This window comes from Tenrec ecaudatus, chromosome 18 (assembly GCF_050624435.1).
Source record: "Tenrec ecaudatus isolate mTenEca1 chromosome 18, mTenEca1.hap1, whole genome shotgun sequence".
Taxonomy (NCBI): Eukaryota; Metazoa; Chordata; class Mammalia; order Afrosoricida; family Tenrecidae; genus Tenrec; species Tenrec ecaudatus.
In genome coordinates, this window is record NC_134547.1 from 20,518,515 (window position 1) to 20,541,625 (window position 23,111).

General features: G+C 57.3%; 1 protein-coding gene across 3 annotated transcripts in view; it reads right to left on the bottom strand.

Moving 5' to 3' along the window:
• SIPA1L3 (signal induced proliferation associated 1 like 3) overlaps nt 1–23,111 on the bottom strand; it is a 214,129-nt gene that overhangs the window by 5,630 nt on the left and 185,388 nt on the right. For 2 of the 3 annotated variants that reach the window (XM_075536258.1, XM_075536257.1), the window contains 4 exons: nt 11,590–11,811; nt 7,253–7,418; nt 6,183–6,432; nt 4,543–4,686 (listed from right to left, as the gene is read on the bottom strand). In XM_075536258.1, the coding sequence (XP_075392373.1) occupies nt 4,543–4,686; nt 6,183–6,432; nt 7,253–7,418; nt 11,590–11,811 (782 nt within the window). The remainder of the gene's footprint in view (nt 1–4,542; nt 4,687–6,182; nt 6,433–7,252; nt 7,419–11,589; nt 11,812–23,111) is intronic. The other variant, XM_075536259.1, reaches the window with a different exon arrangement.

Genomic DNA, 23,111 nt, shown 5'->3' on the forward strand with positions numbered 1-23,111 from the left:
AACCCCAGGTCTGTCCCTCCGTGCTCACACCGACTCTCTCCTCGTCTCTGCATGGATGGAGAAGGGCACCCCCTCGGTGCTGTCCGTCCCTAGTGCTCACCCCTGCCCCTTAGGGGAGAGAGGAACCCTGACATGGGCAGGCTCGCTGAGAGCTGGTATTGTTGTGAAGGCAGCGGCTGCATGAAGAAACAGCTGAGAAGGTGCCCTCACCGCCAGGTGAGCAGTTCAAACCTAGCAGCTGCTCCCAGAGAGGATGAGGCTCAGAAACCAAGGGAGGGAGGGAGGAGACGGGCGGGAACAGACCCTGGGGCCGTGCTTCCCTTCCATGGACCTTGGTGCCTGTCTCCACACAGGCCAGGGCATTCTCCCACACCCCTTTTTTAAGGTAATGCCAGGCTTTTATTATTATTATTATTTTAACATGGAAAATAAAATATTCTGAAAAAAATTAGATGTTGATAAGGTTTATCAGTTGCTGATGTGTCTAAAGGTCACTTAGGCTTTGGTGATTGCACTGAGGTGCTTATATGTCTCCCTTTCTAACAGCAAGCTGTTATACCCTGCCATCCAATTCCTATCTCTATGTTTCTTTGCTCTCCCCTCCTGGCTACTTCTTCAGCCACGTAACTCTACTCAACAAGGGGCTTTTATGAAAATAGGGTCTTTAATGCTTTGCCTACTAAGTTTTCTTGTCCGTTCTTCCACACGATCTGAACGCAGCTCAGGCCGGCAGACGCCGGCCACGGACGGGCTCAGAGGCCACGACGAGCCAGGAGGGGCTTCGCTGCCGCGCACAGGGTCGCCGAGTCACCACCGACTCGATGGCGCCTGATGATGGCATCATCACCAGCACCTCCGAGTGTCCCCTGGGGTGTTTTCTCGCCACCTTGGGTTTCGTTTCGTATGTGTTCTTGGCGGGAATGCAGGCCATGTTCTAACGTGAGCAAGCTCCTCAGCCACCCGCGTCACGGGTCCTCCCCGGCCCCCGCTCCCCTCCCTCCTTTACACAGCCTGCGTGTCGACTGGGGCAGTGACTTACAATCGGCTGCATGTTCACAGAGCTCTGACACGTGTCCCCTGCGGGGCAGTCCATGACCAAGGCAACAGCCCCCACCCCGACATGGTTTCCCGGTGCCCCGTCAGCCTCCCGCTCACCCACCCTCGCACTTCAACTTCTGAAATCATCTTGGATTCAGATTCCTGAAAGCCTCCTTGCCTTGCCCCCGCTAATACGACATCTTCCAGACCCCCGGGGAGGAGCAAAGCTAAGACGCTAGCAGGGGCCCCGAGCTGCACGACACGCATGATCTGGGCTGCCCCACTTTGCTCACTCCTGCGCTCCTTCTGTCTTGACAGAATCTGAGACCCCAAGGGCGTTCTCCTGGCCGCCTCTGACCAGTGGCAGCGCCTCCGTTCTCTTCTACATGACTTTTACCCCCTTGAAAAGCACACTGGAATTAACCAAGAAGTACACCCAATAAACCAACGAGACAAAAACGTATCCCACAGACAACCCCCTGAGAAACAGCAATGGGAGTGATGATTCCAGGAGGGTAGGGTCAGGGCAGGGGGAGGAAGGGGGAATACCGGGATAGAGCGGTGGGCGAAGGGAAGGAGCGGGCCGGGTAAGGTATGCACTGACACATAAGGGTTCAAGGGGTGGCAGGGTGGGGGAGGGAGGGAATAAAGAGGGGCTGCTATCAAAGGGCTCAAGAAGCCAATGTTTTGAAATTGTCGATGCCGACAACTGTACATGTCTGACTGACATAACAGACGTATGGATTGTTATATGTAAGAGTCCCCCCAAGATGACTCCTTAACAGACAGACAGAAACGCATCCCGATTCTGGTGCCAGACACGGGCATGGTGCTTCAGAGCTGTCTGCGGGGAGGAGGTCTGAGCCCCACGTGTCACTGTGGGGAACGTGGACCCTGATCTTTGGATAAAGGGATGTCAGCAGGTTTCCCCCATTTAATGCTCTGTCGTAGGCCAGTCACCCCCCCCCCCAATAGGGGGATTACGTTCCCCTCCTGGAGGGACAAGTAGCCAAGGACTTGTGGCTCTTCCCAATCACTAATGAACATTTTGGGAGTGACAGTGGGTTGTGTGTCCGCCTGCCTGGATCAGGATTCTCAGGGGTTCGGCGCCTAGTAATTCCTCATGACGTCACTTAATGTAACGCAATCGACTGCATGGCGGAATCTGCTGTGAACAGCCCAGCAGTTGTGGGAAGACTAGGGATTGAAGCATTAGGCCCACACTCAGGTCACAGCCCTGGTGCAACTGAAAGGTTATTTCCTCAGGGGGGATGGCCCAATTCCCATATAAACAGGCGCCGTGGAAAGCTTGGTTGCCTTTTTCCTGGGCCTGGCTCCTTCATCTGGCTCACTGGCCTCTGGCTCATTGGATTTGGGTCAGCAGCCTGCCATATTGCCTTGCGACCCCGGGAGACATCAGTGGCCAGCCATCTGACTGGCCAACCTTGGATTCGTTTGCTTCCCCAGTCACTAAGCCTGACCTGTTGACCTGTATTAAATTGCTTCTGCGGCCTGTGGAGTTCATGTGGATCTTGGGTTCACTACTCCCAAAGCTACATGAGAGCTTTTTCGGGAGAGCCATTTTCTTGATATGAGTGTATCTTATTTATATTTATGCATGCCACTGGTTTTGCTTCTATAGAGGACCCAGCCTAAGACGGGGCGGATGCCTGGCTGGTTGTGCAGCCCTGTTTCTAGCCAAGGGGCTCCATGTGGTGCTAAGTAATGCAGGGCTGACTTCCACAGGGGCCAGCACCCAATGTGTAATGCCAACTACAAGGCCCGAGGGGCCTTTCGCCAATGACCACCCTCCGTGTGATCAAATCCCGCCCTTACAGCTCTGCATCTTACAGAGTTCATCTCAGCCAATGCCACGGTCCATTTATCTTAACACGCGAGAGGCTGAGCAATAGGTTCAGAAGCGTACACGTTTGCTTTTGTTCTTTCTCAGCCTGGTGTGTGTTTCCTAGGCCCACGTTTCTGAAGGGTCACTGAGGCCTGGCCAGATCTCGGTGGGAGTGGGAGTCAAGCACCTGCCTCAGAGAAGATGCTCACTAGTGTTGGCTTGCTGAGCTCGTAAGGCCTCAGCGGGGGTCAAAGTATCTGCATGGTTGAACCATTGCCTGATAGCCAGTCTCCAAATGGTCCTGGTGGCTATGGCTGTGTGGCACACCAGAGGTGCAGCCTGAGGGCACCAGACCCTCAAGAGGCCAGACTGTCTTCACCCTGGGGCCGGTGAGGCTGCAGGACAGGGTTCAGAAGTGCACCACATGGGTCTGAATTAGTGAGGGTCTGACCCTGTGCTGCACACCCAGTGGGAACTGTGATGGCCCATTCCAGTGGGAGATGCCCATTAAGACAGCAATAGGGCTGGGTGGTCAGGGCGAGAGTGTGTGCAGGGAGACATGAGGGGGTGAGGCGGGGCAAGGAGACCACTCACTGGTAAGGGCTCAGGAGCCCGGAGCAGGGGTTTGATCTAGACAGAGGGCTTTCAGAGAGGCTTCCTGGAGGAAGGTTGGCCAAGCTGTGACTGGAACGATGAGGAAAAATAGGCCAAAGGGATATGTTTGTACAAGGAAGATCCCAAAAGTTTGTGGCAAAGTGTTTTGTTTTCAATTTTTTTGGGGGGGGGGCAGAATTCTTTTACTTCCCTGTGTTTGGGGAGTGCCCTTGTACCTTGCAGGGATCACTGCAAAGTGGGGAGCTTGGAAAACTAAAGCCACGTGGCTGTGCCCATGGTTGAGCCAAATGGTGGCTCGCTAATCCTCAGGATCTGCTTTTCAGAGTAACAGACCCCAGATGCGGGCGGGGCGGGCATGTGCCCTCGTTTCCCAGGCTCCTCTATCGCTAGATGTGGCCACCTGGGAGGTAAGGCCAGGAGGTGTGGGGTTTTGGGTTGTGTCTTCGCTCCTGACGGCCGGGGCTCTAGCAGCCATCCTGGTGCGAACAAACTCTCAGCGGCTGAACTTGTGGAACTCCTGCACTGGCCCCAGGCACCCCGACATTTTATTTGCACAAAGCCTTGTGTGCTGCAGCAACCCTGAACTGGGACTTCATGCCACATGTGGCCCAAGAAAATCTGAACAAACAACATTCTCACTCAAAAACTCAGCCATTGAGTCGATGGAGCCCCAGACTGACCCTTTAGAAGAGTAGACCTGCCCCTCTGAGTTTCTTTACGGGAGTAGAAAACTCTTGTCTTTCTCCTGTAGAGACTGGTGGTTTCCGAAATGCTGAGTTTGCAGGTGCAGCCCCAGGCCTCACTGCGACGGCACCTAGCACTGCTGAAGGCTTGCTCTGTGCTGGCACACTGGACACTCAAGCTTTTCCCTCGGCCCTGCTGCGGCCCCACGTGGTGGGCGTCACTGCCCATGTTTCCCGGACTAGGGAGCTGGGGATTAAGCCCTGCACCCGTTTCTGGGACCCCACTGTGCCCTTTCAAAGCCACAGGGCCTTCAGCCAGCAGAGAAAGGCTGGAGACCTAGAGGGGTGCGAGGTGCTTACCCTCATACGCCTTGGCCGCATTCACCAAGCTGGACCACTCGAGGCCGGTCGCCGTGTCAGGTAGTGGCATCATCCCAGGGTCCAGGCGCCGCAGGGGCCTGTCCCGTCCATCAGCCAGGGAGAGCTCGGAGGCAGAGATGGTGGCTGTGTAGGGAGAGGGGAGAAAGGCTGAGAACGACAATGTGGGGAGGGCAAAGACATGAGCAACTTTCTCCTGCTGAGACAAGATGGGAAGTGCTGGTGGAAAGGTCTGCGGGGGACGGGGCAGAGAAGACATGTGTGTGTGTGTGTGTGTGTGCACGTGTCATTTCCCACCAGCTGTGTGGGCGGGCCCGGCTGCGCAGACCACGTCCTGCGGGAGGAGGGGAGCCATGGGGAATCCTTGTGCCTGGCAGGGATCACTGAATAGAGCAGCAGCCTGTGGAGGAAAAGCCACTTGCCCGTGCCCCATGATGAGTCAAGCGGCAGATTGCTCGCTCTTCACGATGCTTTCAAGTGCAAAGACCCAGGGCCAGGCTGGGTGCGTTTCGGGGCAATGGCCAGCACGGAGCAGGTGAGGGCTGAGGGCTCTCCAGGTCAGAGAAGGTATGGGCTAGGTCTGAGAGGCCGCCGGGCAATCGGGGGATCCCTGGCCTTCTCCCCAGAGAGACCGCAGCCATGGGCGACTTCTGGGCTGACTTAAGTGTTCAGAGCACCACCCTGCTGGGTGGGAGTGGCCCTGACAGGCAGGTAGGACAGGGAGGATAAGATGGTCCAGGAGGGTGCGGCAGAGGGACCAGTGGGCAGACCCTGACATACTTCACAGGAGTGGCCACAGGATTTCTGGGAAGGTGGGTGTGGAGGTGGGAGGAGGAGAAGGGTCTGGACCATGCCCATGGTTGGGGCCTGAGCACAGCAGGATGGAGTTGCTACTAACAGAGAGGGGGAAGCCTATGGCAGAGTGGGGCATAGGCAGACGGTGCACATGCGTGTGCATACACATGGTCTGGGGGTGTTAAAGTGTGATGCCACTGGGCAGACAAACTGACAACAGGTGGGCAGCGGGCCCGGGAGTGTGTAGTCCAGAGATACAGTCCTGACTCACGGCAGAGCCAGAGTATCAGACGATCCGATCCCAACAAGAGTGGCAACGGTCCCGGGCTGGGAGGGATGCCGAGTGTCTGTGAGTATGGCCAAAACCTATGCACTGCCTTTTAGATTCCGGCCTTTGAGGCAGTGGGATGAACTACTGAGAAGACCCTGGCCCAGGCGCTTGGGGGCTGCCCGCCCAGTGCTGGCCTCTTGGGAGACTGGGTGAATCACACTCTCATGCCCCTGCTGTCAGACGTAGGGAGTCTGGTAAATCAACATTTTTGTGGTAACCTGCTTGGTGCTCCAACGGGGAAAAGGTGGGGAGCTAGGGACACAGTTAAGGTTCCCCAATCCCCAGGAGCTCTGGGTGACCCCCATCCAGTACATGGACCTCTCAAGGCCCCTGAGGCTGAGCCAATGACTGCCTGCTCTTTGGTGACCTGGGAGCTTGATCCTTTAGCCCCGAGGTTCACCTGCACCCTGGTCCCTCAGATGACCCCAACCCAGATGGCCTCTAGCCTTTGACCTTCCATTGCCACCCCATCCCAATGCCTGGGCCCCAGGCTCACATTTCTTCTCTGGGAAGCTGTTGCCAGTGGTAGCGGCGGGGCTGGTGCTGGGGCCGCCGGGCAGGTGGGGGTGCTGGTGCTGGCGGCGGGCAGGCAATGTGCTGGAGGGGAAGGCGGAGGTGCTGGTGAAGAGCACGTCGTTGGGCAGCCCCGGCTCCAGGCTGGCCGAGCTGGCGAAGCTGGGCTCCCGGCGCCCACTGCACAAACTCTCGTCAGACAGTGTCCGCTGCAGGCTCTTCTGTGGGGACTGCTGCCGAGACAGCAGGGACAGGTCACAGGTTCGCGTGGGCAAGGCCTCAGAGGTGTCTCCTGTCTAAACACCGGCATGCATTCCTGCCCCTGGCAGTGTCCTGGTCTCCTGCCCCCTTCCCCGCTCCCCCAGCTGACTCTTGGCTCTGGGGAAGAGGCAGTCTGTCCTGAGTGACTGGTTAATGGGATGGGGGATGAAGGAGGGGTAGGTGGGGCAGTCAGGTTGAACCAGTGAGACCCAGTGCTGTGCCTGGGATGCTGGTGGGCACAGCGGGTTGGTGGATGGAGCTCTGGCCCAGGCGTGGAGCAGAAGGGATTAGGGGAAGCAAGCGGAGTGGGGCTCCACAGATGTCTGCTGCTTTTGCCTCGTCCCTTCCTGGGGCAACAAGAATCTGTTTCTCCGTGAGTCCCCTCCTCACTCTCTGGCCACTTGATTTGGGGTTGGGAGCCATTTCCACAGCACCCCGGGCTCCAGGAGGAAGAAAGGGTACCCAGAAACAGTCAGTAAAATCCCTTCCAAAGCCAGTGGTAAGCAGCTCCAAACTCAACCCGCTGATAGGCAGGGAAAGAACACACAGGGTTTCCAGGACACCAAGGGGCAGAGCCTCATCTCTCTCCTGCGGAGCCACCGGTGGGTTTGAGCTGCCCAACTTGCTGTGAGCAGCCCCAGTCTCACACACAGCGCCACCGGGGCGCCTCATCACGTGAGGCGCCTCACTCTCTCTGGCCCCGACCCCGACCCCTGGCAGCCTCAGATGCCCAGACTAGGAGGTCGAGGAAAGGGGCTGGGCAGAGACCGGAGGGTCTCGGGAACCCCGTACCCCGGCCTCTCGCTCCTGCTCGGGCCCCAGGCTGTCCATGATGATGAGCTTCTTGAGGTCATCCTCGATGGTGGACTTGTAGTTCTTGCGGGGTGAGCGGAGGTCGCGGAGGGACGCCCTCAGACGAGGCTGTCCAAAGACGTTTTTCGTGTTGGTGTCCACCTGCCTAGAATGGGGAGGTCGGAGGTCAGAGGGGTCGTGGGAGAGCCTCACGCCCTTTCTCACACCTGACTGGACCCTGGAAGACCACCCTGGGTGGATGGTGTCCTACTCCCCGCCCCCCAAGGAGCCCGGCAGAGCGGAGGGGCTATAGCCAGTCTCCCCCCGCGCGTCACACCAGTCCTTCCCCGGGAGGACTGGCTTTGTGCCAGGCCTGTTCTGGGTGCTGGGGAGCAGGGACAGACCCTTCAATGTGTGGGTGTGGGGTGTAGGGGGAAACGGGCAGAGACCTGGACGAGGAGTGAGACTCTGAGGGTGTGGGGAGAGGGGAGGCCTGCAGACTTGGGGTGTGCAGTGCCTGACGGCACTGAGCTGTTCAGCCACTAACCACACCTTTGGGGGTCGGAGATACCGCGCACTGTGCCTGGGGTCACCATCTCTGTGTGCCCCTCAGAGGAGCCACTGGCAATGCCCTCCGTGTGCTTGCTTTGGGCTTTCTACCAGCCGCAGTGAACCACAGGCGGGCAAGGCCCCAGAGAGCATGCCCTGCGTTCCCGGTGGAAGCGCGTGGAGTGCGGCCCCCAGCCCGCGCACGAGGAGCAGGGCTCCCCACAGGCCAATGCAGCAATCTCCAGTGGGCTCACTCCGATCACACACAAGAGCCGAGCTGCGTGTGTGACATGTCCACCTCTGCTCACACGGCATGGGTCTACGTGCAGAAAGCAACCTGACTGGCGTCATGACCAGTGGTTGCCGCTGGGCACCGGGGTTCTTACTCAAAAAACTCACTGCCATCCAGTCCACCCTGACTCACGGTGACTCCACAGGACGGGTAGCACTGTCCCCGTGGGCTTCCCAGGCTGTAAATCTTACAGGGTCCTCAACAACCAACCCACCCACCCACTCACTGCCAGCTAGTTGATGCCAACTCTTGGCAACTGGGTAGAAAGACAGGACTGGGGAGAACCACCCCTGGGGCTTTCTGAGGCTGTAACTCATTCCAGGAGTAGAAAACCTCGTCTTTCTCCCAAGGATCCTCACCAGGAGGGGAGAAAATGGGACGGAGCCGCCAGAATCTGTTTTTCACCGAATCTTAAAAAGAGACCATCACCAGTACCAAACAGTTCTGCAAACACAAAGCCCATGCCTACGGCCGACATAAGTACAGTCAGAATGCTCTGTGGACGTGAGGATGGAGAGGCGTTGCCTCACGTACATTGTCAGCTGGGCAAGCCCAGATAAAGGACATCCTGCCTGCTTGGTAGAGCCGAAGGTCAGTGGGAATGAGAGGGACACCGACAACCACAGTGAGGACAGTGCAGGACCAACTCTCGGACACAGCAGCAAAGTACTGAGAAGTAGCATTTAAAGAGGACATCATGCAGAAGCCAGTTAGAGCTTTCTTTTCGCAAGAAGCACAAATGGCCTCTGTAAACCGGGAAAAGTCATCATATTTAAAGAGAATGTCTCCAGAGGCAGCCTGGGCCTGGCTCCCATCTCGCAGGCAGAACCCTCTCCTCCAGCATCACCGCAGGCCCAGGGCTGACACTCCTGGGGGGGGAGCCTTCCTGAGGGGGAGGGAGCACAGGGTCAGAGCGCTCCCTTTCTCCTGCAAGGATTCCCACTGTGTGCCTCAGCTCCCAGGTTTCAAGCAGACACGTGAATAGATGCCAGCTTCAGGTTCAAAGACAAAGACAAGGCGGCTTCAGGAGGTGTGTGGAAAAGGCAATGCAGAGATCTCTGAAGCCTTTTCCCAAGGTGACGACCCGTCAGCCCTCTGATCCGGAACTGAACTCCTGCCATCCCCGGGACTCCCCTGTTCAGCCAGACGACAGGCAGCTCCACAAGGTTCCCAAGTCTGAGGCCAACAAGGCAGCATTGTGCAGCAGGGGTGGGGCAGGGAGGAAGCAGGAGCAGTGAGGCCACAGGGTGGGGGCGGCACTCCGTGAAGGAAACAGGGTGCGCGGCCTGCTGGGGGGAAAGGGATCCGCAACCGAGAAGGGCACGCTGCCTGGGTCATCCCCGTGTTGTGCCGCTCCGAGGACAGGGGCCAGACAACACCCGTAGGCTGCACGCATGCACAGCCACTGTCAAGACACCTGGACCTGGAGGGAGAGCGAGTGAAATGGCACCCACGGGGCGTGGCCAGCCAGCAAGTGAGGAGGGGGCAGGGGAAGCGCAGGACTTCCTGGAGGGAAACTGAAGAAGTCCAGCAGGGTGGCCCCTGGGGAGGGGGGCTGGGTGGTGGGGCCAGTGGAGAGAGGGGGGGGAATTTCCACCCTGTGTCAACACAAGGACAACACTGACCAACAGGACAGACACATCACAAAGGCTTTGGTGAGGTACAGCAACTTCCTGTTCCCTGGCTGGCTTCCAACTGAGGCGGGCCCTCTGGACCTGGTTAACTGAGCTGATGAGCGCCATGCCAGGCTGGGGGCTCTGCCAATGTGGCTGGGCTGGCGGCAGGTGCAGAATGAGTGACCCTGGCAGGAGCGGCCAGTGGGGGGTTGGGGTGAGGCCTGCCCCAGCCCCTCCCTGCCTGCACTTTCACCACACTCTAGTGGCTTCTCTATGCTGGTGCTGCGGTGTCAATCACATTTGAAGGACCTGCTGCCACGCCTTCGTCCAGGCCCAACAGACTAGGCCCCTAGGACTCACCCATTGCCACCCTCAGGCAGGGTGCGCCCCTCTCCAACCCCGGGAGAGTGGCAAGCTGCCTCACGGGTGGGGCCGTCACAGGGATTCCGGGAAGGAGCTTGGGGCAGGGACTTGGAATCAAGCGTGGGGAGATGGTGAGGACCAGCCTGTACCCCCACTGCCCGAGTGGCTCCCTCTGAGCCGCCCCGGGGACAGAACACGAGTCCTTCGTTTCCAAGGCTGTGGATCGGTGGCCTCGTCTCTTCTGTGCAGCGGGGCTCTGAGTTGCAGACCTCCTGGTGAGGAGCCCGGTGCTTCCCCCATGGTGTCACTGGGGGTCCTTCCAAACACGAACCCAAACCAAACCCACAGCCAGGGAATCAATGCTGACCCACAGTGACCCCATGGACAGGGCAGAACTGCTCCTGTGGGGTCCCGGGGCTGTGGACGCTTTATGGGAGGAGCACGAGTCTGCAGGTTTTGAACTGCTGACCTTGAAGGCAGCAGGCCAACGCACAGCCGCCCTGTGACCAGCGCTACTCTGGCCTTAAAGCAAAACTCTTGCCAAGGGCCCTCTGACTTTCTTTCCAGACGCCAACCAGGCCCTGCGCCTTTCCTGAACCCCGAGAGACCTCCGGTGGCCGTCGGTGGGCTCAGCGGCTCCTCTGACCGATCTCTCACGCAGACCCCCAGCCGCTCCTCCCGCCTCCTTTGCGGGCTCTGCCTTTAGCCTCGCCCTTCACGCCACACGCCTTCCCTGGGTTTCAATAGCGTCCCCTCAAAATTCACATCCGTCCAGGGCCTCGGCGCGTGACCTGCTAGGGTCACAGCAGACGTGATTAGTGAACACAGGTCATCCTGGAGCAGGGTGGGACCGTGTCCTCAGGAAGGAGGCCAGGAGGTGTGCAGGCAGAGATGACGAGTCAGGTGACAGCAGGACAGACGGCCAGGAGCCACCAGGAGGTCGAGAGACCGTGTCCGAGAACACAGCCCAACCAACACCTTCGTGCGGGGCTGCCGGACGCCAGCTTTGCGTGGCAGCCCTAGGGTACTAACCGCCCATGCCCTCACCTGCCCTACACCTTCCTGGGGTCCCACGTCTCACAAGGAACAAAAGCGGAAGTCCTTGTTTATGCATGCTCACAGACCCTACACGCTGTCCCCACCGCCTCTCTGAGCCCAGGCCTCTCTCCCCGCTGCTTACGTCCACCGGCCTGGCCACACTGGCCTGCCTCGCACAGGGGGCTCAACTGTGTTGCTGTTCTCTGGAATGTTCTTCCCCGCAGAAGCCATACGGCTTAAGGCCAGTGACTTAAGTTTTCTGGTTTCCTTATTTGCCATGTTGATTACCCGTCTCCCCAGCCAGACGGTCAGCCCTGGAGGCGGTCAGCCTGTCTGCTTCATGGCGTGGTTGCTGTGCAGACGGAGACTTGGCACAGAGCTGGCTGCTGAAGACACTAGGAGGCCCAGCCCTCTCCCCTGTCCCAGGGATGCCCACGTGGGGCTCTGGCGGGCGACTGGCCGGGTGTCCAGGCACTTACTTCTTTGGGTCAGTGAAGGGAAGTGGTCGTGGCGGGGGCTCCTCGGTTCTCTTCCACCCCGTTGAGTGCTTACTGCGCACAGGCTGCTTGGAGAAGAAGGACTTGGGGACCGAGGCGGAGAGCTGGAAGGCGCTGGCCTGGGCCAGTGGTGGGGGCCGAGGCGTCTCTGCGCTGGCAGTTTTGTAAACCTGAGTGGGGTAGCCAGCCCTCGAGCCCGTGTCACTGCAAAGCAAACAAGGAGCGAGAGATGAGAACCACGCCCATTTCCACGTCTGGCACACCTGGTCTGTTCAAATGGGCTCTCGGCACGCGGCGGTGGCAGAAGGCTGGCTGCACAAGTGATGCACACGGACGCAGCGTGGGACCCCACACTTACTTGGTCTGTCTCCCCATTTTCAGGAAGAAGGGAAAACAAGACGCAGAGAGCTTGTATCTACAGCCCACTGTAACCCAGGACACAGCACAAGTACCTGCCTTGCAAGCCCCTGGGTGGGTTCGGTACCCCCTGTACCCCCACTCTGGGAAGCACTGGCGCAGAGGAGCCGATGGCTCCTGCCGGCCTACACGCTCCCCTGCAAATCCCCAGCCAGCACAGGCCACAGCTATGCAGGGCTCCTCTGGGGGACAGGGGGTGCCAGGCCCCTAAACAGCTGAAGGTGGGGGCCGGTCCCTCTCTCACGGTCACCTGGGTCGCATTTCCTGCTCAGCGTTTTTGTATACATTAGGAAGACACGTGTACAATCAGAGCACGTGTGTGTGTCTGAGAGCTTTATATGAAAGAGCAATTGTGCGGAGGGTCGCCCTTTCACAGAACTAGGATCCTACGGGTACACGGGTCTGACGGGTTTGACTTAAGCCACTGGAGAGGAAGGACGCCGTGGCCTGTGGCCTGATGGTTTGTGGAGTCTGTTCCTGAGCCCCTCCTGCACCTCAGATTTCATTCTGGCCAATTTGATCTAAAATCACAGCTTGCCACGGCCAAGTGCCAAGTTCTCGTCATCCTAAACCTAGCTCCGCCATGAGGATCCCGTCCTTGGGGACCCACACGCTTCCCTGCCGAGGCTAACCGGCCTTCTGGGAAGTTTTAATAGCAATTCTGCTTCCATTTCAAGTAGAGGGAGATCAATGAGAAAACGGTATATTGTTTCCGAAGGCCAACTTAACACTGAGGTGAAACGGCAAAGGATGACACTGAGAAGCCACCAGGTCCACACAGAAATCAAACCAGAGCCGTGGTTCCGCCTCCAGCCTGTGGGCTGTGGACCCAAGCAGTGGGACGTGGTGGGGGGCCTGGCACGCCTCGCATCTCCCACAGAGCCCATGTTAGAAGGAAGCCCAGTCCCTCGGGCGCTGGGACAGGCCATCGACAACAGTGGTTTCTCTTGCTCAAGGGGTTGGGGCAGTGAGTGTTGCCCGTGGTGACAGGGGCTTTTCTGGCCTGCGCTGGTGGTTGTGAGCAAGCAGACTCACAGACAGCCCAAGACAGCCACGGGCTGGCCCCGAGACTGGGTTTAGAAGGTGGATGGGCCAATGCAAAGGGAACGCTGAGACAGACGTGCAAACAGTTTGAATCTTGACTACATTTCTTTACCCCCCACCACACACACAAAGACATCCACCCGTGGGGAACCTCACTGGCTCAAGGTGGCTGGGCACAACCTCTATCCAGCCTTACGAGACGCCAAGATAATAATAATAATAAACCAAAAAGATGTAAATAGCTACGCACTTCAGAGGACACAGATTCAACAGTAAACAAACTACAAAACAGCAAAACCACCACCACCGTCTGAGGGAAAATAATCAAACTCCTGAGTTGCTAACCTGTATTCCCTGGATTATCTAGTATTTGACCAAAAGTACGAATATTATTATTTAAGTATAATTTAAATTCAGAAAAAAAATAGCAGTCAACAGAAACCGTGTCTGAGTGTTATCAGATGTTGGATTTAGCAGATAAAAACCAAAGTGGCTATGATAGATATGCTCAGAAAACTAAAAAGAAATAACACTAAAGAAGTGAAAGGGTGGGGGACTTCCGGGAAGATGGCGATGGAGTACACATACCAGAGGGACTCTGCAGAATCAAGCCCAGGAGAGTTGCTTAGAGGGAAATTCAACACTGCTGGAACGCAGGAGGAGCATCATAAAGATAAGTCTGGATAGAGCAGAGGATGTACACTGGTGCAGATAGGAGCTGGAGGCACAGGGAGTCCAGGGCGGATGATGCCTTCAGGACCAGGGGTGTGAGTGGCGGTACTGGGAGGGTAGAGGGAGAGTGGGTTGGAGGGAGGGAGCCGATTACAAGGATCTACATGTGACCTCCTCCCTGGGGGACGGACGGCAGGAGGGTAGGGGGAGACGTTGGGCAGGGCAAGATATGATAAAACAGTGATTAGTAAATTATCGCGGGGGAGGGGGGAGGGGAAGGGGGGAGGGAGGGGAAGAAAGGAGGACCTGATGCAGGGGGCTTAGGTGGAGAGCAGGTGCTTTGGGGATGATGGGGCAGGGGAGGTGCAGATGTGCTTTGCACGGAGGATGCATGTATGGATTGTGGTAAGAGTTGTGTGAGTCCCTGATAGAATGTTTAAAAAAAAAGAGAGAGAAATTCTAAGACTGTACATAAACCAGATTAGATTAAAAAAAAAAGTAAAAGGATGAAACAAAGTAACAAACGGGGATCTTCAAGAGAATGGAATATTACAGAGGACAAATCAGAAATTTACACGTGAGAGGGAGGGTGGGGTGGACGACAGAAAAGTGGGTGAAGGCAGACGTCGGACAGTGTAAGATATGACAGAATAATAATTTATAAGTTATCGGGGGTTCATGAGGGACGAGGGAGCGGGGAGGTTGGGAAAAATGAGGAGCTGGTGCCAGGGGTTTAGGTGGAGAGCAGTGTTTTGAGAACGATGAGGGTAACGAAGGTACACATGTGCTTTACACAACTGATGGATGTATGGACTGTGATAAGAGTTATGTGAGCCCACAATAAAATGATTAAAACAACAGAAAAGAAAAATTTACACTTGAGAAGTACAGTAACTGAAATAAAAAAATTCACTCGTATATTCAACAGCAGATTCCAGGCAGAAGAGACAGCAAACTTGGAAGAGCAATAGAAGTTTCATCTGACTGACACAGTGGATGCATGCACGTATCGTGATAAGAGCTGTATGAGCCTCCAATAAAATGGTTTTAAAAAGGAATATCATCTCTAAGGAGGGTTAAGAAACACAGGACAGAAAGTGAACAGAAATGCAGAGACTCCTGTTTCAGCACCGGGCGGACCAACAGACGAGCGGGATAAACAGATAGATCAGTGGTTCTCAACCTGTGGGTCAAGACCCCTCTGGAGGGCAGAACGACCCTTTCACAGGGGTCGCCTACGACCATCAGAAAACACCTGTTTCCAATGGTCTTAGGAACTGAGACACCGCTCCTCTATCCATGTCCAGGCGGGTCCGCACACACGCAGATACGCCCACCTGTGAGCACCCGGTGTGAAGACTGTCACCCATGCTGCACCATGCCTCAAGACAACATGTCACTGATTCGTCATTAGAAACGAATATTTCACAGTATATAATTACATATTTTTTGTGATTAGTCTATGCTTTAAGTTCAATCTGTAACAATGAAAATACATCCTGCCTATCAGATATTTACATGACGATTCACCCCAGTAGCAAAATTGCAGTGATGACGTAACAATGAAAATAATGCGATGGTGGGGGGGGGTCACCGCCACATGAGGAGCTGTGTGAAAGGGTGGCGCCATGAGGGAGGCAGAGCCACGGGCAGATAGACAGCCGGCCGGCCGGCAGCAGGAACCACGCACAAGACACAGACCTTGAAGGAAAGCAGTGAGAGCCATTACCCACTGACGAGCATCCACACACTACCAGCTGACTTATCCGACACGATGGAGGCTGGGAGGTGAGAGAACATTTTTAAATGTCGACTGAAGTGCCAACAAAGAATTCTACATCCAACAAAAACATCCTTCAGAACGGGAGGCAAAATAAAGCTGTCACTAGGTAAGCAGAGACTGAGAGATGAGTATACAAGATCGCGACAGAAGTCTGGCTGAAAACAAGACTAAACAAATCCAAACCCCAGATGATGACCGAATCTATATGGGGAAACGAAGCACCAGATGCTAAGTACGTGAGGTCACGTGGAAATGCAAACAGCAAAGACTCCATTGAATTACCCTTTCCCCCTAAATTTTTAAATTCCCCAAGGACATATAATTATATAAAGTAGTAACTACAATGTATTGTTGAGCCTGTAAAAGATATAGATGTAATATATGCAACAAAAATAACACAGAGGAGAAAGGAGGGAATGGATAGGTTGGAAAATGATTTATTGGAATTAAGCTAATATTAATCTGAATTAGCTGTGACAAGTGACGGTGCACATTGGAATCCTTAGATCAACTACTAATAACTGAAACAATGCAAAATAAACATAAACGGCGACGAGCATGTATTTAGCACAAAAGAAGACAGTCAAAGGAGACCAGAGGTACCGGGACCGCAGAGATAAAGAAAACAGTAAAATGACAGGTGTAATTCACCCAGGTCAATAATTCACCCAGGTTTAAGCAACATCTACTAGTGGGGAGAACACATTTAAGTTGTGGAGGATTTTATCTTCCTTGGATCCACCACCAGTGCTCATGGAAGCAGCCATCAAGAAACCGGACGACACGTTGCCACGGGGTCGTTTTGCTGCACAAGTGCTGACAAGTAAGGATGCCGCTTTCAAGACCCGGGCAGCCTCTGCTCCACGCCCCGGCACTTGGGCCGCCTCGGTGCGTGGGAAGCTGGATGCCGAGCACGGAGGATGGAAGCAGCATCCTGCACAGGCGCGGGGATGCTGGGGAACACTGAAGAAGTCGAGCCAGACTGCTCTCGGGAAGCAGGGACGCCGAGGCTTCACCTCCTGTGTTTTGGAGGTTATTTACCGAGAGGGAGATGTTTCTAGAAAAGGGTGGCCTGCTTGGTCGAGGGCAGTGGGGAAAGAGGAAGACTCTTGATGAGATGGGTGGATGGGGTGGCCACCGCAACGGGCTCAGGCCTAAGAGCTGTGAGGGCGGAGTGGGAGCAGGCAGTGCTGTGTCCCGCTGGACACAGGGTGGCTGTGAGCCGGAGCCCCGTGCCAGCTGGTGGTGCAGAGCACGGATGTCTGTGGGTCTCTAACTTTCAATTTCACTCTTCCAGGGACGTCACGTCCACGTGTGCTTACTGCTTCCCTTATGGTTCTAGAGACCCCAAGCGCTGGATTGTAGGTGAGACCCAGGCCCGCGGGCAGGAATGGACAGCCCCGCTTGCTTCCCCTCCCCCTGCTCCCACCGCAGCCCTCTTCATTGGTGCGGTGCTTCCTGGGGCCCCGGGAACAGTGGCAGCAGGGATGGGCTCCGAGTGAGCCTCTAACGTGGCACTCACACAAGGTGCCAACCACACAGCTTCCAGCTCCAAAGGACGCCCTGTGACGTGACACGGAGTGACACGGAATGGTCTGTTAACGGAGGGTTTGTCCAACAGGAGGAAGGGCATGCATCATCTTCATGGCTCTAGACTCTGGGGGTGCAGTGGGTTACAGGCTGGGCAGCTAACCACCAGGTCAGCAGTTCAAACCCACCAGTCACTCTGAGGGAGAAGGGTGAGTTTTCCTGCCCCCATAAAGATCTGCAGTCTCAGATGCCCCCAGGGGAAAAGACACTAGAATAAACCACGTCTGCTGTAGGGAGGTTCAGCTGTGAAGCTGTCTCTGCTGAAATGACAGTGTTGGGTGGCGAGATGAAGCTGTCTGCCCCCGTGAAGACTGACGGCCAGTTCTGTTCTGCCCTGAGGGCCGCTTGGAGTTGGGCCCCACTCAAGGACAGTGGGTAGTGGCATGGTGGATGGCCACACAAAATGCTTTTCCTACTTTGGGTAACGGCCAAAAATGGGTGAAAGAACGGGGCGGGCACAGGCGTGGAGACATGTCCTGGCTGCTCTTCTCTGGAGGCGGTGGTGATGGGGGAGAGCGACAGAGGGGACATTACACCTATCAGTGGGCACAAGGGGAGCTTGCAGGGGCCATCCGCCTCTCAAGCGTGTTCTCCTGTAGACGGGGCAGGCATGCCACAAGACTGCTCGGCACCTGGTTTTTCCGCCTCCATGCACCCGAGCCCCTATCTGTCTACAGAGGCCACGCTCCCCACCCCAGGGCTCTGTACCACGTCACTTGTCAGCAGGAATAATGGACACTCTTGAGAGGAGGGGGAGGGATCCCGAAAAACAAAGACCACAAGGGATGATTTGGGGACAGTTTTTTAAATAAGAGCTGTCAGGAGGGGGAGTCTGATGATCTATTTTCTTGCTTTGAAGAAAAGCAAGCACATCCTTGTTGGACACTGTCCCCGGCTGAGGGGCAGTGAGCCTGAGGCTGCAGCAGAGCCAGCCTGAGGCGGAGGGGGCGGAGCAGAGTCTGGCTCCCAGTCCACGCGGCTGTCAGGCTGACCCGTGGCGAGCCTATCCCCAACAGAAGGAAACACTGCCTGGTCCTGCCCAGTCCCCGCAGCTGCTCTTCCACCGTCAGCCCATCCACCTCATCCAGGGCCTTCCACGTGACCAAGCACAACGTCCTTCTCCAGGGACGGGCCTCCCCTGAGGACATGTCCCCAGGACGTGAGCGCAAGTCTCGCCTCCTTGCCTCGAAGGCGCACTCTGTGCTTCCTCCAGACAGATCTGGTAGTCCTGTCGGCAGCCGGCGGCATTTCCCATGTTCTTCGCCGGCACCCTAACTCAGATGCATCGATCCTCCTCCTTATTCAACGCCCACCTTTCATAAGCACTTAGGCGATTGAAAACGCCGTGGCAGTCTTGGGGCGACTTTTGAGACGGGTGGGGGATTTTGTATATGATGAATACCCTTCTCTAAATGAGCTGGATTGTCTGGTCCTTCAGCCCAAGAACTCCCCAACCGTCTGTGTCTTTGACCTCCACAGGCCTCAGGAATCTCCCAGGCTACCCTCAAGACCGCGCCTCACGCATAGTAGGGCTACAACAAAGACCTCCCTGACTTTGCTGTGTCTGAGCGGAACACCCTGCCCCCCATACCTGTGGTGCATGAGCTGAGCCAGGTGTTACAAGGGGGAGTTTTGATCTCAACAGAGTGCACACACCCCCACCCCACCCCAGGCCCCAGAGTGGCCACCTGCCCTCCCTGGGCCTCACTCAAGTGTTGAGACCTGAGAAAGCAGGTGAGAATACAGGCTTTGGGGTTCGCCTGGCCCGGTCCCAATCCCGGCTCCACAGTCTTGGGAGGCCTTTCATCTCGTCGGAGGAATGAGGCAGCAACAGTCCTGGCTTTCTGGGATGCTCTTTGTGAAATGCTCAGCCCAGGCTCAGGCCCGGAGGAAGCGTCCCCCTGTGGTAGCTATAAAGGAGGGGAGGGGAGGGGCGCAGAAGCTAGGATCCGCCAGCACTCTGTGTGGGAGCTCCCTGTTCGCCCCTGGGCAGGTCTGTGTTATCTGTCTTGTATCTTAAGGAGCACTGGAGGAACTGCTGTGAAGCAAGGCTCTGTGCTCAAAACAAAGTAAGCTTTACGTGTCAGGCTCTGGCCTGATGGGGCAGCGGGGGTGCGTGTGGCCAGGCCATATCTGCATGTCCGACAGGCTCCACTCATTCCGTTGCCGCCGCTGCCACAGGCAGAGGAACTGAGGCCCTGGTAGGGGTCAGGGTTGATACCGAAAGGCTGTGGAGTGGCCACAATGGCCCAGGAGGGGTGGAAGCCGCAAGAGGCAAGAGGGCCGCATTCCTGCTCCATCACCTCCCTCTTGCTAGGCCCAGGCAACTGCTCTCACCTCTCTAGCATGCCCTCTCCCTGTCCCTTCCTGCAGACCCGTGTACTTCCTTCCTGAGCTCTCTCCTGGGTGCCTCTTCCCACACTGCCAGTGACTCACCTGGAACGCCGGTGGTGTGGCTCCAAGCTCCTAGCTAACACAGGGACACCTGCCACCAGCGGGGTAGGGGGCTGGTCTTCAGCCCCTGGGCTACCTCTGGGGGAGGAGTCCCCAGAAGGGCATGCTGGAGATGTCAGCACCGGTCTGGGGGACCCTGGCCACATGCTTCCAGTCCACGTGGGGACGCCGGCTGTGCGGGCAGCAGGCGGCTCCTCCATGTGAAGCTGGGCGCTGACAAATGGCACAGGAACCCGGCAGGCCCCAGGGGAGGGTGTGGGCCAGGCGGCGGCCGGCCTGGGAGCCCAGCCCACTGAGGTGCCCACAGCAGGCACTGGCGCCTGTCAGAGCACCTGGCAGCTGGGTTCCTGTGACGGCTGTCTGGGGGGGGGGGTGTCTGTGGAGTCACTGGAGCTCAGGGTGGGGTAGGGTGGTGGTGCACAGGCTGTGGCAGCTTCTGTGGTCAGAGCTGCTGCCCAGGGTAGGCTGTGGGCTCCATCTGACCAACGCAGGGCCCAGCCCTCTCCTGCCAGCACCCTGCCCTCCGTTTACCTCAGCCCAGCCCAGGGTGAGTTTTAAAACATTAAGTTCAAGTTTCCTGTAGTTCTCTGCACCCGTCGGTGGGCCAGGACCCAGCTTCGCCCACCCTGCCAATCCAGCCTCCTGCTACCGCCTCCTCGGTGCACTCCACAGCCCGCCATGGCAGGCTGGGGGTCCTTCCCATCAGGAACACCATGTGGTTCCCCCCTCTTGGCTTTCATGGTAGTGCCTTCTACTGCCTTCCCTGCGATTCCGACTCACGAGCAACCCTTCTGTAACAGAGGGCACCTGCCTTCATGGGGTTCCCAGGGAAGCAGCTTTCTCTTCGGGTGGCTACTGGCTTCGAACCGACAACCTTTAGGGTTTAGCTGAGCTGTTAACTGCTGCGCAACCCAGGCGCCTGCTTTATGCAGCTGACCGTGCCTGAGCTCCGTCCCCTTCGCCTAGCAACGGCCCACGGCTGCACCAGTGCCTGAGCTCCGTCCCCTCCGCCTGGCAACGGCCCACGGCTGCACCAGTGCTTGAGCTCCGTCCCTTCCGCCTGGCAATGCCCCATGGCTGCACCACAGTGGCTGAGTTCCGTCCCCTCCGCCTGGCAACGGCCCATGACTGCACCACAGTGGCTGAGCTCCGCTCCGGCCGTCCTGGGGCTGGTCTCCCACGCACACAGCATCCCTCAGAAGCACACTCTGGCTGCATCAGCCGCTCTGCTTGTCAGCCGTTCCCAGAGTGAATCCAACTCCTCCCCAAAGAGACCAGTAAGGCTTTGGGTCTGATTCCGGCCGCCCTCGGCAGCCACCCCTCACTCTCTCTACCCTTGTGCCCAGGAGCCTGCATCCAGGGGTAGGATGGACACCCCCCCCCCGACACACACACACACCTGAAGGCCACTGTACATGCTCCCCGCTGACAGTTACACCCGGTCCACACATCCTGTTCTACTTGGCTATCAAACAGCCTCACACAGCAACACGTACAGAAGACTAAGCACAGAGGTCTGAGACATGTTCTCCAAAAAAAGGCCAGCTGACCTGCGTCCAAAGCCCGCCCAGGGAGGCCTTATGGAGCCCAGCACCCAGGGGCGCTCCCCTCAGATCACCAGCATTGGTGTTTTGGGGAACAAAACCAACATCCCATAACTGCACCACCACCCCCCCCCCCGCCACCTCTTCCTCCCCCTCATGTAAATGATCCCTACCTCACAGGTCAGATCAGAAGTCCCTGTGTCCCCGCGGTGACGCCCACTCAGTTCCCAGAGGGTCCCCTCAGCAGCATCACAAATTCACTGTGAGCGGCTTCCCCTGGCTTACGGCAGCCAGGGCCTATCTGTGGTGTCAGCTGGGCCTTGTACGGGCCTGGCACATGGTGGGTGCGGGCTGAGCGAGGGGCCCAGGGTGCTGAGGTAGCAGAGGCCAGGTGATTATCCAGCACCTCGAGGCAGCCTGTTCCAAAGGTGCCTGCCGGCCAGGAGTCAGCACTAGGCAGCATTCCAGCACATGCCAGGGGCTGGACCAGCCTGTGAAAGGCGGCAGTGTGGGCGAGGCTGGTGGGCCTGTGGGGAGGTACAGGCACGGAAGGCCCTGAGCCCCAGCCTGGCACCAAGACAGCGGACTGGTGGGGACGGGGCTAAGCTGGGGCTGGAACTCAGTTCCCACCCTTGTCCTCATTTCCCTGGCCGGTTACTCTCCTTCAGCATCCTCTCCCCAGCAAGGACCTCAGATCTGTCCCTTGGGTTCCCATAGATCCTTGGGGCTCCCTCACCAGCTAACCCCCCTGTTCTCTGCTCCCCAAGCCTGGCCCCGAGCCCCCTGGGCTGTCCATCTGGGGATGGGCCTGTTTCTCTATGAGCCTGAGGGCAGAGGCTGGAAGGGTTCCCAGGGCCTGGCCGGGGGCCCACCTTCTGGTTTAGGTGGGTGGGGGCAGGGCCTGGTCTCTTTGACAAACACCCTGTGATTCTAACAACCCCCAGGCTTGAGGACCACCCAGCAGGGACCCTCCAAAGGGCTGAAGAAGCACTAGGCCTGGTAGGGTCCCTGCAACTTCAGTGGCTCCATCCCAGCAGCCCCTCTGCGGGAGAAGGAGGCGGCTGCTTGTACCCGTGAAGATCTGAGGTCTTGGGGCCCACAGGGGCAGTCTGACTTGGAGCTACCTGATGGCAGGGAGTTTGTTTGCTGGTCTGCGTCCCAATGACCTTGTGCGCCCCCATTTCAGAGACGGGAAGGCCGAGGGGCACAGAGGTTCTGTCATATGCCTAGGGCACCTCACCCTTGCACACGGACACTGTGCTTCTTTAAATAAGCTCATCCAAATGTTGCTCTGTTACTCAGAGGCAGACACATCTGCCACAGCAGGGGCTGGGTTCACCACGGCAAACACAGCCCAGGGGTAGGTGGCAGTTGTCCCCTCCCAGTTCCACCCAGATCACCTCGGCAAGGAGGTGCCAAGGAAGCTGCTCCACACAGAAGCCCGTTGCCTAGGAGAAAACTTCAGGAAGCAGCTTTAATGAGTGGGTAAGAATGATTTGCAATTAGCATCCATTGTCTGTATGCAAATGAGCGCTCCCAACCACAGGCTGGGCTCTCTTTTACTGTGGGCTCCTATTCCAGGGCCCCCACGCCCTCCTCTCAGGGCGGGTCCTCCCTGCCCTCCCGCCCTGGCACCAGGACTCCCTCGCCTGGGGGTGGCCCTGCTGCCAAACTCCACCTCACAGTGTGTTCGGGGTCACAAGTGGGGGCCTGTGCACAGAACGGCAGTGGGGGTGCCACGACCAAGGCCGCTCTGCTGAGGGACTGCAGCCTCCCCGCTTGCCTTGGCCAAGGCCCACTGCCAGCCGGGGTCAGATGCCTGGGTGGTGACTGTCCTGTCTTCAGCCTGACCCTCAGGACCAGTCGATCCCACTGTCCCCCATGCCATCCCACAGGGCCGAGCAGAGCTGGGTTTCTGAGAAGACAGCTGGACTCATTCCGCTGTGCCCCGATGCCAGATCTTTAGAGGAGCAGACAACCTCATTGTGCCCCCGCAGAGC